This window comes from Xiphophorus hellerii, chromosome 19, assembly GCF_003331165.1.
Source record: "Xiphophorus hellerii strain 12219 chromosome 19, Xiphophorus_hellerii-4.1, whole genome shotgun sequence".
Lineage (NCBI taxonomy): Eukaryota > Metazoa > Chordata > Actinopteri > Cyprinodontiformes > Poeciliidae > Xiphophorus > Xiphophorus hellerii.
In genome coordinates this window covers 18,802,565-18,821,485 of record NC_045690.1, presented here as the reverse complement: position 1 = coordinate 18,821,485, position 18,921 = coordinate 18,802,565, and the positions used below count along the sequence as shown (strand labels likewise).

The 18,921-nt window shown below is 39.5% G+C and overlaps 1 protein-coding gene across 1 annotated transcript; it reads left to right on the top strand.

The window, feature by feature from the left end:
• Positions 1-678: 678 nt before the first annotated feature.
• Positions 679-17,699, top strand: LOC116709551 (interleukin-6 receptor subunit beta). The gene is made up of 15 exons (XM_032548167.1): positions 679-794; positions 4,561-4,713; positions 6,201-6,348; positions 8,007-8,167; positions 8,256-8,419; positions 8,758-8,923; positions 11,304-11,386; positions 11,756-11,987; positions 12,943-13,131; positions 13,215-13,319; positions 14,663-14,809; positions 15,772-15,903; positions 15,996-16,092; positions 16,192-16,273; positions 16,700-17,699. Exons 2-15 carry the CDS (start codon positions 4,644-4,646, stop codon positions 17,309-17,311), a joined length of 2,388 nt encoding a protein of 795 aa, XP_032404058.1. The 5' UTR covers positions 679-794; positions 4,561-4,643; the 3' UTR covers positions 17,312-17,699.
• Positions 17,700-18,921: the final 1,222 nt, after the last annotated feature.

Here is an 18,921-nt window from a genome sequence, read left to right as displayed (position 1 = left end):
CTGTCAGGTGTAACTTTGAGGTTGGGTCCCATCGTTGTCTCTTTCTCATTACTGAATAATAAACATTGGACCTTACCGAGGTAACTGAGGCCTGCAGTGCATGAAACTCATAGGAAGTTAACAATTATGTTTCTGTTGAAGTATTCATAGTTTTCTGTAAACTCTCCTCTGAAGGAGCTGACACACCTACAGTATATGTGTGCCTGATGTTGGTTTTATGAGCCAAGACTGTCACCAAGTGGGCTATTATGGATGTGGCATGCTGCTTCATCACTGGAATCTCATTAGAGCAGAAAATAAAGCATGCAGTTAGGGAAAATACTTCAAACTAGGACTCGGATACATCCTGAAACGCGCATGGGGCCCATTCTTCACTTATAATTCTCTTACGATCAACTTGGGGTAACAATGGAGACCGCTTTAGCGAAAAGTGTGGCTCTTTATTGCATTATTGGGGAGAGCTGATAATGCAGAAGAACAAATTCTTTATTAGAAAAGTTTGGACGATCTCTGATTTATTTTTTTTTGCTCTTCCCAAATGCAGAAAATATGCACCCTTCGTCAATTAGATCAGAGTTTATTAAACCTATATTTTTAAGGACCTGAACAAGAAAGCCAATCGGGACTCACCGAGGACGTCACGAACCACCGTCTAATAATCCCACTCCACTCCCCGCACTTTTCAGGGGGGTAATGACACGCAGCGGGGCGGTGCAGACGTACTGTCAGGAACCGCACATGTTGCACAATCACTGCCGAACAGACCACTGGCATGCCGGATAAAGCTTTCTCTGGTAAGTGAGCCTTTAATATCTAGCTTCTGACTGCTATAAATCGCTTTATTTCGCTTTGTGGGACACAAATGACAGAAAACAGAGAGTGGGTCACGTGTTGGTACGAATCGATTCAAATGAACGCAACAGACTGCGTGTGAAGTTGTCAAATGCGGCAAATTGTAAGTAGAAATTTGACCTCAGATACCGAGATTGGATGTTGTTAGATGTTAATTGAATGAATATTTAACTCCATATTTAACTTGAGAGTAAAGGAATGATATCAAGCAAACTGTGAAACAATTGGGAGAAACATATTTGCCGTTTCCATGAATAATCTTGCAGGACATGGGGTATTACTGTTAATAGTGTTGGGTCGACTTTGTGCGGTGGCATTTTTATAGCTCCCTCTTTTAATAACGCTCAACTGTAGGCTGGTAAAAACCAAATCCAATTTTCCAGTGACAATATACATCTGGAATATTTATTGTAGATGTTTAGAAATGCGCCCACGATCAGGGGGAGGGCTGCACATCTTCGACCCAGAAGGGAAAGCAGGACAGGAAATACGGGTCACAGTCCTAAAAAACAGTGGTCCCCAACCCCCGGGCCGCGGGCCGGTAACTGGTCCGTGGACCAATGGCCGCGCAAGAAATAATTAAATATTTGGATGGATGGATGGATGGATGGATGGATGGATGGATGTATTATTTGAGTCTGGAGGATCTTTTATTTTGAAAATCCTTTAACCGGATTCTCTCTGTTACGTCTTGAGCGCCACAAGCAGCAAAATGAGTAAGAAACAGATCAAATGTCTTTGTAAAGTTTGTTTGTGAAGGTGAAAAGGCCCAGAGAAGAGACAGAAGAATGGATTTATCCCGGTAGGTGATTCCCACAGTCCAAGCCGGCTCTGCATGATATGGTGACCGGCTCGCTAATGAGGCAATGAAGCTTCAAACTGCTTCTCCACGTAGAGACCAAGCATCCTGTGCAAAAGCAACACTTCGGGTGTCATTGTCTCTCATCACTCCCAGATGGAACCGTCTCGTTGCAGAGAAACAAGCTCAGGGCTCCCATTAGTCGTTATCGTGAGTTAAAATTTTCACGAAAGTAAAATGTTCGTTTTGTGGCGCATCTGTATCTTATTTTGAAGTGATATGCAAATGTCACCATAGCAACCAGAGTCAGAGCAATAGCAGTGGTCGAGACGAGAGGAGAGGAGTAGAGCTTGTGAGTTTTAGGTCTGGTTCACACGGCACGATTTAAGGATTGTCGGCCGATTTTCCAAACCTCTGTGACCACAGAGCTGATAAAAGTCCAACAGGTTCGATCGATTCCACTCACAAACATCCCGATTCCACAAGAAAATCCAGAAAACCTCCAACATACCATACGTGAATTTAGAATAATCAAACATGAATGACGATGTAGAAGCAGTAGTGATAGTTTGTGGATTCATTTTAAGCGATAAAAGACGAAACAAAAAGAAAAGGCGTTGGATAAAAGACGGTGGGTGGAGTTACTCTATTTGCTGCACTATGATTTGGAGGTGAGTTATGTTTGTTCGTAGTTAACATTTTTAACTGAATAAACATAACCACATATAATAAACATATATAAAAATGACCTTTACATATGAAGGTAAAAAATTTCCACATATCACCTCTGACGTCCATCGGACTCTCAGTTGCCATGTCAGCTGTTTGGGATTCCCCTCCGTTCTTACGTCACCGCGCTTTCTGATTGACTACTGGTCACATTCAACAGGCTGCGTTCTCGCTCCCAGTCAGAGAAAAACCCCACAAGCTGCGATGATCGGGCCAAGACAATGTTGAATATGCCCGATTCTAGATCGGGCATATTCAACACACCACCACGTAACACACCACACACTGCAGGACGTTGTAGGATTGTCGTAAAGGAAAAATCGGGGCAAAAAAAGAAAAAAAAAGTCTTTAGCTGGAACGCCAACATGCAGAAGCATTATCTGACAAGTTGTTTAGCCAAGATGACATTAGGGACCATACTTTTTGTGCAAAGGGGCATGTCCAAAACAGATGTCTGGTGGTCTCGTCATCCCCACATTTAGGCCTGGGGCATTGGGGACTTCTTGTACAGCTCCTCCTGTACTAGAAAGCCCTCGTGGGAAGACGTTGATTGGCAATTTGCCAAGCGATGTCTTTATGAGTGTTTGACAAATTCTTATTGTTAACATATTTCCATGTTTTTTTTTCTTATATTTTCTTCGTTCAATTTGTCAACTGGAGTCAATCTGTCCAAGGAGGATAACTTGTTCTCTATTTTTGTTGGTTTAATTATTTCAGGTGTGATCTTCTTTAAGCCACATCTCAGTGACTGAGCTACTGTTTGGAAGATAGAAGGATATTTATCTGAAAAGGGTGTGTATAGGTAAAGGGTGTGCAATCATTTGGTGCTGTTCTGATCGAAGCAACACCAACTCACTTGGTCCTGCACATTTACAGCCTGGTGAGGTTTGAGATCGGGCAACTGGAAAATGTAAAATGGTTTTGTGATGGCAAATTAATGACAGTCCTACGAGAAAGAGGTGGAGGACTTTCTGTCTTGACTGGAATTACAGCCCTGAAACAAAAAGTGTGGGGTTTCTGATAAACTATGACAAATTCTGCACACTTCTTTTCCCCTCTTGCACACTGTACCTTTTATCTTGTGGCTTCTTGTAGCAGAGGACTTATTTATCAGATGATGATTTGAGTTTTGTTATATTTACAAAACTGCAATGGTCCAGTATGAAATTGATAAAAATGTAACATTTGTTGAAACCTCACTGTAAAATCCAACAGCACATCTTATTAAATTGAATTGGTTACCAATTTGAGTACGAGGGCAGCTGAACCTACAGAAAATATTGTGATTATGGTGGAGACACTTCACCGGAAATCCTTGCCAAAGCTTAGTCGACTAAAGGTCCTCAAGTAGATGTTCCATTAGGTTTTTTCACCCCAATTTATTAAGTTAAAGTTAAATGTACTGAGGTGTCTACGCTTTAAGTTGGTTCCTCCTAAATGTAGCAATCACTGTCTAGATCTTGATGTCATTCAAAAAAAAAAAAGTTACAACAGTTCAGTTGTACCTTCAATAGCTCATGAATGCAACAAAAGCAATACTCTTCAACCATCAACCATGTGAAACGTAGATTGTTAGGCATATTGTCACACATCTGATTCCCACACATCAGATAATTTGCTATCGGATTTAATCTTCTTGGTTTAATAGAAGATTACTCTAAATCTACCAGGACTTAAGGGTATGCCCTTCAGTTGTTTGGGTAAACAAAAATATCAGCTTTTAAAGTGCTTTGTGTTTTCATTATTCTCATGTTTAATCAGTTTTTTTAATCACATTTATTCACCCTGACCAGAACTGGTCAGTCTTTCAACTCTTTGACTTTATTATTTTGTGTTGACAAGTCTTGAAATTGCTGGTCTAGCAAAAGAATCCATTATACTACACACAAGAAACACCTGAGCCACCATTAAACTTACAGGTATTCCAACTATCTGGCACACATTACGTAGAAACCCCCGCTCTGCATGTTTATACTAATTTGATAAAGTTGTCAGGTTGTGAAATCAGTTTGTTTCTATTTTAATAAATGGCATGATGTCATTGCTGGTGGTATAGTTTTATGTCACAATGTTCAGGAGGAATGCTGTGGAGCCTACAGACTCAAAGACATGTCTGCGAGGTAACTTGTGCAACTAATTTTAAAAAATCCACAACCTTTTCCCATTCATCCCATCTAAAGGATGACTCTTCCCAGCCGTCTGAGCAGATGAGCGTTTATGCCAAATTGCTGCCAACACGATGGGACAAACCGAGTGAGACGACATGTGGGTGTTCATGGAGCGAAGTTTAGCCATGGTTTGGACCTTCCTGCTGGGAGGCGGACTCAGTCTGGGTAACAAGCTCTTCTTTTCTTGTCCAAAACAGTCTGTGAGCACTTGACTTTCTGTTCATATTTGCCCTATTAGGGATCTGGGATTGTTTTTTTTTTTTTTTTTTTCACAGATCAAGAAAAGTAAAACAAATGTACAACAAAGCCTTTCACTGCTTCGACAATGTAGAGTGCTATTCTCTTTACCAAGCTTGTAATAACTTGTTATATATCTTTATCTCCACGATTTAGTATATAAAGACTTAAAAATGTACTTTAAATTCGCTGATCCGATCACTAGCTGTGCTGAAAAGTCAATCAAGACGAGTCTTAAATTTGTTCGGATAAGAGTTAGCAGAAACACACAGACCTCCTGCAGAGCTTCGACTTAAAGCCAATGAAAAGAAATGTGTATTTAACACAAATTTAAATTGATCAACTGTTTGAGGGATTGATTTTGAAAGGTAGGAAGAGTCAGAGCCTAGGGGCCATTATAGAAAAGGTGCGAACTGCTACATCTTGTACAGCCTGCGGGTGTGTAAGCAACTCCTTAACAAATCAAGGAGTTGAAATAAATGCACGGATTCCTGTCTTTAACTGGAATGTAGGACTTGTTTTTACTGAGCTGAAGGAGTCCAAAACGTTTGTGCTAGCTTATGCCTACGTCGCCTGTAGTTGTGTGCGCGGGATTGGCTGTCAAATCAAAGTAAGCCTCCTGCACCGTCTTGACAGACCTTCTGGTAAAACCTTGAGGTAAAACAGCAGAAAATTATTCATCTCTGCACAACCCCCTGCACTTTTTTAAACACCACTGTTAAAAATGCATATAAAAAATAAACCCCCAAAATTTTTTTAATTGAGAAATTAGCTGCAGCTTTGATTTTTTTTCTTCATTTTTTTTCTATCCTCCTCCCCGTGACAGAATAGGTTCATCTGAATTGTTACGCTTTTTGTCAGGTTTTTTTAAAATCATTTTTCTCTGACTGTAGAAACTGCATTCTACAGTTAGCCAGGTAACTATTTCCTGTATGATCAGCAACATCCACCGTCCTATTATGTCAGGTTCTCTTGTCTTTCCAATTTAGAGGAGCAGATAATAGAAAGGGGCGTCTGCATCAACTCTTATAACTTAGGGATACAAGAAATCATGGATTACTAATTAGAAATTTATAGAAACTGATCAGTTTACAGCTTACATTTGTGTTACGGGCTATTAGAGGTTCTAGGAAGTACAGCACTGGTAAATTAAACTATATTGATAGTAATTATTCTTTCTTAATGTGGTTGTTTTTTTTTACCTCAACAGAATAAATCTGTTCAAATTAGAGGTTATGCTGTTTTTTTTTCCTCTAAATTTTCAAGATAACATTATGCTGCTGAAAGGAAAGAAAATGTCTGTTTTGGTTATTAGCTAGTTGTATATATTTTTGGACATCACAAATCTTCTTTTTGGGATGGATTTACTCTGTGATGTTGTTGACTCCAGCTGTTCACAATCTTTAATCCTCCAGACTTCTCTGTTGCAACAACCAAGACCGTCCCTCAATCGCTGCGGCTCCTCGGCTGTGTGTTTATACCTCGAAGTAACGTCACCTGCCACTGGACGCCTGGAGACAATCAGGCAATGTACTATACCCTTAAAGCTGAAAAAATCCCAAGGTGAGACTGAGTGCTCCTCTCCAGAAAGGCTTCGCATGTTAGAGTAATCTGTTAACTCTGTTTGGCACAATGTTGTCATAAGGCAACAAGCACAACTTTGGCCTGTTGCATCTTCACAATTTATCTCTTTACATGATGCAAGCCATTTTTAAAAAGAAAAAACACACACACACAAAGGAACTAATGGCACTGCTTTAATTATCTTGTGATTTAAAGAAAAAAAAATCTTTTGATTATGTTTGTTTTGGCTATTTTAAGACGTACAAATGCTAGACATGGTTTTGTCTGTAATGGAAACTATAGAGGCCTTAGTGTTGTGGGTTGTAGTTGTTTAAATACAATTATAGGATCTACAGTTTTTTCCCCCGAGAAGCAAATCTGACACTTATTTAAACATAAAATACTTAGATTTTTAAGGAGCCTTTAAATGCCATTGACCTGCATATGTTTTAAATTGATTTAACAGTAAATGTTTGTATCTAGTGAACTACTCCCGAGTTAGAAGTTATTGGCTCTGGCAATTACAATTTCTTCAGAAATATTTCCTAAAAAGCAAGTTATATCCAGTCCTGAGTATTCCTCTCCTCAGTTTGGATTTTGGGGTGGATAACACCTTCAATGCATGGGCCGTCAATCATTTAGTAAAAATGATTTGAAAGACAGATTAGTCCTAAATGGCAGAAATACTCAACTAAAAAAAGCAAACAGCTTTGAGGTTTTTATGCTGAGGAACATGTTTTGCTGAGGTAGGAAGGATGTAGACTCTGATGTTGTCTTTGATGTAACTTTGGTAGTTTTTATTCGATAAGGAAAGTTTTGTCACGCACTTCCTCTGAGCTGTGTCTTGGTGTGGTTTTCTGCTAAATATAGACGTTTCTAAATTACTATAAAAAGTTATCACTCTGTTCTATCAAAAATTGTGTTATTGTGTGAAATCAGGCGATAAGCAGCAGCTACCTTTTCATTCACTGCGGAGCAAGCATCCGTTGCACATGCTGGACATTTTCTAAGAGTTTCTAAGTCACTGGTTTGTTGGGATTGACTTAGTAGATTCCTTCCTGTCCAGTTGTATTTTACAAACTTGTTGCTGTTTGTATCTTGGCATGGCTCGTTTTCATGCTACATTTTGCAATCAGCTTTTTCTCTCAAGTTGATGTCTATCTTTGACCACATTGTTTGAATTTCCTTTTTTTCTTTTCCTGTTTTCTTTAAAAGCAATTTTAACAGCTCTTACATATATGAACCAATGAAAGTTGCAGTTTATTGTTGTATTCAGTGTTGTAGCTGCGTATTTTAACCTGTTTGCCTGTTTTTCAAATATATTTTACTATAAAAATCTGCTATTGTAGCCTCCTCAAAAACATCAGTGTGCAGCAATGAAATTTAAAGCTGAATTATGTTTTAAAAGAATATGTTGAGCTTTGGAAATCTCTCAGAAAGAGCATTAATCAGCAAATGAGTCAAGATTAAAGTTTAATACTAAAAGATATTTGTGGCCCAAAGCCTACATCTCCCTGAGCAGTGAAAAATTTCAAATTGTTTTATTTTTAATTTGCAGTTTGTCTTCATCTATAACACAAAGTCACAATAAAACGCATTGACCTTGAAGGGGTGTGCATGCTTTTTTAAAGCCACTGTATCTGTGTGTCATTTTTAAGTTCAAAAAGCTCGACATTCATCTGTACCACAACCGGGTTGAGCTGCACTGCAGGAATCAATGGATCCGGACTTAGGTTCACGTTTTGCATCAGCGTCATATCGCACGGCATGAGTGGAAATATTTCATCTAAAACTCGGTGCCAGTCTGCAAGAATAGAAGGTGAGGCTGTGGTGGTCTTCCCCCACTTGTAGCATCACCATTCATCCCTGTGCCGTCTGCTGACCTTGCCTCGTCTTATTTGTCTTAGGAAAATTGGCTCCAGCGAGTTTGAACAGCGTCCAACAAGTTGACGGTTCCCCTCACTGCCTGAGTGTGTCCTGGACAAGTAATGTGACTCATTTTCCCCTGTCTCCATCAGAAATTGAAGCTGGACAGCTGGATTCTCAAATGAAGTTTACACCAGAGGGAGAGGTGAGCTGTACCGAATTTGAAATCAAAAACATTTATTCATATAGCAACATCAGGGTGTGATTGTTACACAGATTTTTAGTTCTGTCAGGAGGAATGGGTCATACAAGACATCTGACCCAAGTCATACACTTTTAAAGCTGATTCTAACTGACTTAAGGCAGTAAAAAAAAAATCTTATTTAGTGGCAAACAGTGACCGAAAATGTTAAGTGTCTTATAATATCAAATATTTTTATCGGGAAGACTAAACCGCACAGAATTGGTAAAAAAAAACCAAACAGATAATGTCCTGTTTAACACAAGTTCATTTGTGCCGTTCTGTTTCTCTCGTCCACACAGGTAAATGCTCAGGTCAGGAGTGTGAGTGTAACTGGATACACTTTCCAGGTGTGCCTCTTCAAGCCGGACACCTCGTATACGCTCCAGATTCGAAACCGTTACCTGGGCGAGGTCAGTCCCTGGAGCGAGTGGAGCAACCCATTTCAGGGAAGGACAGCAGAGGCTGGTGAGATGAAACAACATTATTTTAATAATAAAACTACTTTAAGCTTATATCAATGATAATTATCACAGCAGGATAGGAAGCTAGAAAAAAATATATGTCAATGTTATTTAAGACACAAAATACCCTGTTTGAAAGTTTCACTGCTGCTCTTCATATATCGCCACAGTGAGTTTTAATTTAGTCAAATCAAACAGCATGTTACCACCAACACCACATACCAGCTGTCAAGCATGCTGATGCTTGTCAGTTCAAAGCCCAAATACTTTTTTCAAAATACTTCTGCAGAAACAAATATCCTTAATCCTAAATTATATGAAGCAGTATTAAGGAGACTTGGCCAAAATTCTTCAATAAATAGGTGAAAGACTTGTATTCCAGAAAATATTGTAAATGTTTTGTTGTATGACTTTATAAGTCACTCCAGAGTATAAGTCGCATTTATTTAGAACTTGGCAAACATCAGGGGGACCTGGTCCGTAAGGTTCCGGTGACACTTTGTGTTCAGTTGCCTGCTTTTTAGCAGTCATATGGAAACTATCGGCTTTGGTTTGGAAGTCTGCTGGCAGTTTGTGACACAGCAATATCCGTTTTCTAAATCAGGGCGGTCAGGAGCGACTCGGCTCTGTCGTCGTTCTGACGATCTGTGCTACCTTGTCAGATTTTTCCATAACCAGCGAAGTGCGCGGTGCAGCGCAGTGGGGCGGAGACACCTGCAGTAAATCCATAGTGATAGAGAAGCCATTGCGTTCTTTAAAGGCCTGTCGGCAATCGTATATTCTTCTAATTGGCAATTATCAGGACTTAGTTGCACCGTTGACACATTATTTAAGCATCCAACTGTGGAGTCGTTCCGCCGACTCTGGCCAGCTTCCCTTCAGCCATTAGCTTTCCTCGTGGTTGCAGATGGTACTGTTAAATCTTTGGTTCATGCTCGTCAGTATGAATTAACATTTATTGCACCAGTCAAAAAAATTGTCCTGAATAGAAAAAAATATGATATAAGATGCTGTGGACTATAAGTCGGAGGACCACCAGAACTATGAAAAAAAACCCTGGGCATTATAGTCTGGAGTAATTTTGACTCCATCTAGTTATACAGACGTTTGAATTATGGATTTGTTTTTCATATACAGCTTTTCTATTTGACCTAATCTTTGTTCCATATAGAAAGACATAGTTAGATATGAGTGATTTTAGAAACACCAGACCATTTGTGTTATCCATAAAGTGCTTCAATTTGAAAGTGCTCTATAATGTGGAGCTTTATCGTGAAGATTCATCCAAAGTTTCATATCAGCTGAAAGATCAACGGCCCCCGTTTTCGACTTTCACAGAAATCGACACAAACAAAAAGCACCAGCGGTTTTGAGTTGCGTTATTTGGTGACACTAACCACCGAGCGAAGCTGTAAATTAGTAGACGCTGTCCAAGTATAGCGGATGTGTTTTGATGTGTGTAAACCTTAATGTCACGTGACATTTGTAGCCCATATTTTTCTTTGATACATTGCTTGTTGCTGTTTGTCGGCTATGTTTTTATGAATGAATGTTGTCTTCCATCTGTTTATACATCATCTCTTTATAGTTTCAACGTAGGAGGAGCGCGTCCCACACATCTAATCAGTTCTGTTGTCAAGGGTGTTCAGAGTGTCTGTCGTAGAGAAACTTATTTATCAACTGTCTCTTGACACTTTGACTCAATATGTCTGACATATAAAGACTTAGATGACAGCAGTGCACTTCTTTTCAGTTGGATTTTGGTTTGGACTTTAACTAGGCCATTTTAATACATTATACATTTCATTGTAGCCCGGCTGTAAGCTTAGCTTGTGGGTGTCCTACTGGAAGATTTGCCTCTGTCTCAAGATGTTTGCAGTGAGGTTTGCCCTTGCACTTAGCTCCATTCAGCTTCAATTGATTCTCCTCCCTAAACTAAACCTACACCCTCAGTTTTCCCATTATAGTCCAGATATGTAGCTCATAATTTCATAGTTCACATACTTTTACCTCTGCCAGGAAGTATTCCCTTAAGAGGCTGTTAGATTTTTCCTTAGTGATCCACGTACAAAGAGAAATACAGTCATATAAAGGAAGATGTGTGGGAGAGACTGATTTTAAAAATGTATTTCCAGGCATGTCAGGATTTGTTATCGTTTGACTTATTTTCTCTCAGTTGAGCGTAAGCAAGGTGAGTCAGAATAGAAGTGTTGTCAAAAGGCCGTGTTTTCACTGGGTTTCTGACTTGTTTAAATCAAGTAAAATAAAGAACTGATCGATGTGAAATAAACGACGTTGTGCTCTTGCCTCGAATGAAAGTATCGACATGCTTTCATGTGGCTCCTTGTAATTACTTTGGTAATTTCCATGCTTCTCTTCTTTAGCCCCGTCTGCAGCACCAGCTCTCTGGAGGGAAGTGGGACTTATCGGCAGGAACGGATGGAGGCTCATTTCTCTGCTTTGGAAGGTGTGTGTGTATGTGTGTGTGTGTATGTTTGTGTGTACCTGTCACCTCTCAGCGTTTGACTCATGACTACTGATGCCAATTTGTCCCCCGCACATCCGTTTGCGCTTTAGAGTTTTACAGTTTAATAATCTTTAGATGTGATTAGTTTTCTTAATCGCCGTGTTTCGCAACTGATTTGTTTTTGTATCTCCCTGAAATTACTTTTGTGTTTCTTTATTGGATTTTTCAGAGCCATTCTGAGACTATCATAGAAAATCTTCCACAGCTTCCTTTTTGTTGGCTTGTATTGCATGATCATAATATCTGTCATGTCAGAGCAGCTTAATTTGAAGTTTCCTTTGTCTCTTTCCTTGTTTGTGTGGTATTTAGCCGCTGCCTCGCCTCCTGGCCAACGGCAGAGTTGCCTTCTACAATGTGACTTGTCGGGCAGAGAATGATCTGAATCTTAGCGATTATGGGAGCTGTGGAAAACTGCAGCATGAAAGCACATCCTGCAGCTTGCCTCTTCCTGCCGGACGTTGCTCCTGTAGTCTGACGGCGTCCACCTCCGCAGGGACATCGCCTGTAGCCCGGATCTGGATCTCAGGCTCCTCTGAAAAAGGTAGAGCTACAGCCAGACACATCGCCCTGCAATAGTAAACGCCTTGAACTTCTCTACGTTTGGTTGCTTTAAAGCCACAAGGTTCAATTTATTTTACTGGGATGAGAACAAACTAAAAGAGCGTTAATCAGAGATGCTACCAGGAAGTCTTTCTGAAGAAACTAAATGTAGACCAGTTTAAACCTCTAATTTCCAAATGGAGCGCCAGCGATCCAGCAAAATTTGCTGTAATTCTGCCACACTGTGCGCTATCTGGAAAATTCCTAGATTTTCTGAAAGGGGAGACGTTGCGCTTTCCAGCCATTATCGGGTTATTACGGTAATTTCACCCCCGCCGTGGCAGGGAGTGAAATTAACCTGAGGGGTACTGTTTTAATAGACGGTAAAATGCGAAAAATAACTTGCTATATATTAAAAATTCCAGTTGTTATGGATAAATGGGCAAATATATTTACTCACAGGTCATTTAAAGAACTGCGTACAATGAAAATAAGCAAAAATATCCAGGCGGACATTTAAAATTTAGGACATAAAGGGTTAAGAAGAAAACCTGTTAGAGGCTTCATAAGACTTGAGACTGGAAACAAATGCACTTTTATTACAGAAAAGTTCCTTACAATACACAATTATACTCTCAACAGTGGAGTTTGGTGTTGTTTCAAGACCAAATGTGAAAAAGTTCAACAGATAGGAATACTTTCTGTATCATTCATGGTGCTGGCATTGAGGTTTCTGGTTTCCTCCGTTGGCTCAGGCCAGATGGAACACAAAGTAGAGGCCGTCTGAGCCATTGTGCATACTTGTCATGAACATGGAGGTGACTTCTGAAATATCAGTGCAACAATAATACGCACTGATCGGCAAGGTGAACTGAGTCAGACGTCAACGACTGACTGTGTGAATCATTGCTTTGCCGTCATTGTCGGCATCGGCTTTGTTTTCTCTGTGCCTCCAGAGCCGCCGCCTCCGGCCGAGCTCACGGCCACGCCGCTGGGTGACGGCAGCTTGGTGGTTCGCTGGAGGCCTCCGCCAGATCTGTCAGTGAGCGGCTTCGTGGTGGAGTGGGTTGCAGTCAGAGAGGAAACCAGCAGCGTTCTGCACTGGGAAAAGCTGAATAGTTCCTCTACAAAGCTGATCATCACAGGTAGCCCAGCAAAATCTTCTCTGCTGCAGTGGGAAACCATCTTGACTGTTTCATGACAGACGTTTTTTTTTATGTCTTTTTAGAGGGAGTGAAGACAATGGAACGTTACGCTGTCTCTGTCAAGGCTCTGTATGGCGAACAAGGAGCAGGAGAAAGTTTAACGCTCCATGTTTATACGCAGCAAGGAAGTATGTGATCAACACAGCATATAAAGAGATAAAATGAAAATGTCTTTTATATCCGAGGAAAAATTGGGACACCACTTAAGATCTAGCCTTACCCTCTTTAGCTGGAAGAATTGGAAGGAGACACTTCTTGTAGCAACATGTTGGTGTTTGACGTCGAACATTTTCCCGAATCCTCACTTTCAGATTTATGAAAGTGAGGAGCCTCCAATATGATAGTTCTGAGTAACTCTCATGTTGGAGGCTCAAATTCTGCTTTAGCTGTCGAACATATGATCTGACACGTTTTCTCAAGCTTCCTTCAAAATACAGAACAACTCATGGTTCTGTAATGGTGAGCGGGTCATGGCTTATTAAGAAAGTAAAAGTGAGGTTTTGGCTTTCTTTGAAACACATGTGCTTAGTTACAGGGCAACTAGTCTTCAGAATTGTTATGCACCAAAATAAGAAAAGTGAATATTTTCACCTCACTTGTTTGTTTTTATAAGATTACTAGTGAAATCATTTAAAATCTTAACATTAATCTGTACAATTTTGAACTAGAATGATCAACTGCAGTCCAAGCTTTAAAACAAAACACTAAAATAATCTTTAAGTTTTTCACTGAGCCTCCGATCGGACCTCACCTGCAGTGAACAAGACATGTCTCCACCCAGTACTTGGACTGCACCGTTCAAAGGATCTACACATGAAAATTAGCTGTAGGAAACGCCTTCATTGTGCTACTGAACGTGCCTCGTCTTTTTTTAAAAATATATGTTTCACTGCTTAAACAGCTGCTTCTTATACATTAACTCGCCTTCAAAACCGTTTTCTGATCTGTATCCAATGAAAAGAATGGTTGAAATCTTACATTATAAGCCTGGCGGGTCACCAGGCTTTACTTGCAACCCCACCAGGCTAAGCATTGTTTGTTTATTTATTTTAAGGGGGGGTTTTATGTTTGCCTTTTTTAAGACTTTATGGTTGTTGTTGGTGATATACAAGACTTGACAATAGCTAATTACCAGGTGACATTTTCAAATTTCCTGTAAACGTGAAACTTTATTAAGTCAAAAACACAGTAGGCCATAGGATGACTGCACTAGCGCCCCCTACCACCAGGCTTAGCAAGTTTTCTGGGGGGAAACCCTGAATTAATCAGTATAAGAAACTTAGTAGTTGAGTTCATTTTTATTCATTGTCTCCTTCACGCCTCCTACTGACTGACCGACAGTGACAGAGCTACATTTTTCAAAACTAACATTTTAAATGTATTCAAAATCAGACAGGTGTTTTTAAAGAAAAAAAAAGTATTTTTGTTTACAGTAAGCTGTAACATTTCTCCTCCCGTTCTGCATCCGCAGCGCCCTCAGCTGGTCCTGATGCGCGGGTGGAGCGCATTTCTGAAAGCTCAGTGGAGCTCAGCTGGAGTCCCGTACCTGTGGAGCGGCTTCATGGCTTCATTCGGAGCTACGCCCTCTTTTGCACCACCAGAAACCAGCTGGAAAAGAGTGAGCAAAGAGTCACACACAGAGCATTCATTCGCTCGGATAAACAGACTGCTGCTGAACTTTCCTTTGGTGTAGTAACAATGATGACATATTTGCTGTGTTTTTTTATTTACTTTTTATTTCGTAATGCTATCTCGACTGTGACTGTGAAAGAAACTGCAAGGGAATTTTATGGGAGTGACCAACACAAAGAAGGGAATATAGAAACGGAAGCAAAATGATACCTGGTTATGATTTTTAGTTAGTTAGTTAGTTAGTTCATTTATATATTTATTTATTTATGTAGTTAGTTTGTTAGGTAGTTTATATATTTAGCTAGTTAGTTTGTTAGTAAGTTTATTTATTCGTTTATTTATTTAGTTAGTTAGTTAGTTGGTTGGTTATCTAGTTAGTTGGTTAGTTAGTTAGTTAGTCTGTTTATCTAGTTAGTTAGTTAGATAGATAGATGTTATCAGTTAGTTAGTTAGTTAGTTAGTTAGTTAGTTAGTTAGTTAGTTAGTTAGTTAGTTAGTTAGTTAGTTAGTTAGTTAGTTAGTTAGTTAGTTATGTAGATCCTATGCAGTTTACTCTACCTCCTTTGCACATCTAGTGTGTCTTTATCTAAACCAGAACTGCAGCTAATGATTAGTTTAGTAATCAATTATTCTGGTGAATAATCAATTAACTGGATAAAAAGATTTTAGCTCTTTAAGCTTCTTTTTTTAAAACATTAAAAATCCATTATATAACATTGCGATTAAATCACACTATCGACATTACTGGACTCTTTACTAAGCAAGTCACTGGATTTTATGTAGCTGTTTCAGAGTGATAGGGGCTGAATACATGTGCAAGCCACACTTTTCAGATAATCTTACTTATCTGTCGAGTTTATTTGTTTTCTTTGTCTATCTCATAAAATCAAAGTGAAAATCATGTTTGTGGAATATGGATCTTTTAAACTATTTTTACTGTTTTTGCAGGTGTAACTGTGCCAGGCCACGTCCACCGCTACACTCTGGAGAATATGTCGCCTGGTATTTACGACATATTCATTCGCGCTAGCACCGTCGCCGGTACTGGTCCGGCTGGGAACCCGGCTAACGTTCACATTGGTAAAGCTCAACATGCGCTCAATATCAGCAAGCAGCGTAATACTGCAAATCATTTGCTGTAGTGATTTAAACTCGGCTTTATGTGTGTGAAGGCTCTGAGGAAATATCGATAGTGATCTGCATCATCGTTCCACTGCTGCTGATTTCACTGGTGCTGATTCTGATACTCCTGCTGGCTCAGAGGAGAGTGTAAGATAAAATGCTGTGATTTGGTTCTTGTAGTAAAGCAGAAACCTTTCTTTATGATGTGTGTGTTTTATTTGAGTAATTCTCCCTCTGATTTTTAAGGATAAAGAAGAAGCTCTGTCATGGAGTGCCAGATCCTTCTAACAGCACCGTGTCCCGGTGGAACCCTCATACCAGCTTCGAGGTAACGTGGCTCAGAAAATGTTCAGATCGTTTTAATTTAAGAAAATGATAGAACTTTATGAGACATATATTTTGCATTTTATTACTACCCAGTTTGATTAATCTCAATCAAACTGTTCAGTTCAGTTTGTTTAAATCCAGTTAACATTTGATTTAATTGAATTTATTAACATTCGGTCCTGTCTGCTGTGATCCGGTTTAGTTCAATCCATTAAAACTTCATTTCCAATCTATTTCAGGTGAGTTTAGTTCAGTAAGTTGATTTAAAGGAATATGATGAGTGACATGACATATTTTATCTTCTTTATATACTCTCAACCTACAGAAGTTTTTATCTCTGTTGTATCCTGTGGGTTTGGAGGCACCAGATCTGCTTGTATCTGTCACACAGCAGATACTTAAAATAACTTGTGTGTTTTAATCTCAGAATACGAAGCTGATTATGGAACAAGAGAAGCCAGAAGTCAGCTTCCCTGAAGTCGTCGGGAGGCGAGATCTAGAGTGGGCCCACAGCTATTTACCCATCTGCAAAAATCAGCTCTATTTTGACCCGCAGCCCTCCTCTTTCCTAGCCGGAGCATCAGATAGAGGATATATCACGAACGTGACCAGGACCCAGTCTGCCAATGATCTTTCCACCAGGCCCTACAGCTATTCCACTGTCCTCTTCAACCAATTCAACCAGTACCTGCCGTCCTCTCCTCAGGCCGGTCAGAATCCCAATATCTGCTGTAGTGACATTAAGCAGGCAGCAGATGGAAGCAGCGAGTCATCGGTCTTCCCGTTTACCGAGTTGGAAGAACAGAAAGCCTTTGCTTTTTTTCTGGAGCGCTTTAAAAGCCTTCATTCCTCACCGGACTTCAGCAGTACTCCTCCTTCCTGTGCCTCACTTCCTCATCAGACTGATTCACCAAGGTTAAACTCGGCTTACAGAAAACTTCCGTCGGACAGCTTTGCTTCAACATTTCCCTCTCTTGCCTTTGTGGATTTATCCTCATCCCCTGTGGAGTTTGGTCCTTACATCTCCTCTGATCGCTAGATTAAGATTTAAGATTATTTTCGTAAACCAAGACTTTATTTTCTAGTTGGAAGTGTCATAGGTCTCTCCCAAAAGATAATCACAATGGGGTATCATTTTAGAAACAGATAAAATCTCAGTTTTTATTTATTCATTCATTTTAAAAAATGAGATGTCAAAAAATTATTTATACCCTTCTATCAATGGAAAAGCTTTCAATGCTTTTTGCTTACCTGCTGTGGTATTTTTGCTAATTTATATTTCGCAATGAGCTCAACGTTTTTGAGGTTGGTTTGTCCCATTAGTGAATCAGCCAGTCACATGAGAGCAACCTAATATGTTTTGGTCAAAACATATAATAATGATTCTGCCAAATAAAGTTGTGGAATTCAACTTCAGATAAAGTAAATATAGTTACTGTCTAAAGGCGTCCAGACCTCACACATATAAATACAGTACAGACCAAAAGTTTGGACACACCTTCTAATTCAATGGGTTTTCTTTATTTTCATGACTATTTATAAGGCAAGAAATCCCACTTATTAACCTGACAGGGCACACCTATGAAGTGAAAACCATTTCAGGTGACTACCTCTTGAAGCTCATCAAGAAAATGCAGAGTGTGTGCAAAGCAGTAATCACAGCAAAAGGTTGCTACTTTGAAGAAACTAGAATATAAGGGGTATTTTCAGTTGTTTTACACTTTTTTGTTTAGTGCATATTTCCACGTGTGTTATTCATAGTTTTGATGCCTTCAGTGTGAATCTACAATGTCAATAGTCATGAAAATAAAGGAAACTCATTGAATTAAAAGGTGTGTCCAAACTTTTGGTCTGTACTGTACTGTACATATATATATATTCTCTTATTGATAGTTGCAATATTTCTTTGTTTTAAAAACTTGGTGGAAAGCTTGTTAAGTTTACATAAGCCAAAGTTTCACTAAACATTCCAGTCATTTCTCTAAATTTATGATCACAGAGCTGTGAAAATGTCGAGTCTCTGCTTTTTTCAGTGTTTGAGCCATTTTGAAGTTTTTAAATGTGAATATTTAACTCTTTACGCCCAGTGGGGTGACAGTGACAGTTCATCCTGTAACTGGCCAGAGGAAGACGCTTCACCCGCCTCGCCTCTGTCAGGCTGTACCTCAGCACCATCAGTGTGTGAATGTGTGTGTGAATGGGTGAATGTAGCGTGAGGCGCTTTGGATTTGATACAAGTGCCGGCCATTTACCATTTTACTTTATATTGGGAATGAAATGTATGTCTTAAACTGTAAATAGCAAACTGTTGTGCCTTTAACTTTCACTCATTGCCTATAAGATCGTTTCAAACTTTTACTTCTATTTATGTAGGCAGCTGAAAACCAATGCTTTCCCTTTGTTGTTTGGTGGGATTTTGTGTTTACAGATTTGAATCTAAAATCTTGCATAATTTTGATGTAACTGCATTCCAGCATGGCAAGCAGTTTGTATTTTTGTTTCTTGTTTTCTGATCAAACTTCTCCTGTTTCCTCTAACATTTTTCGGAGAGTGACCTGGGACTGTGAAAAAACCTTCTTCATCTGGTTTGTAGATCTGCAAAAAAACAAACAAACTACTAAAGTAGGATTCAGCTTCAAAGAAATGAGG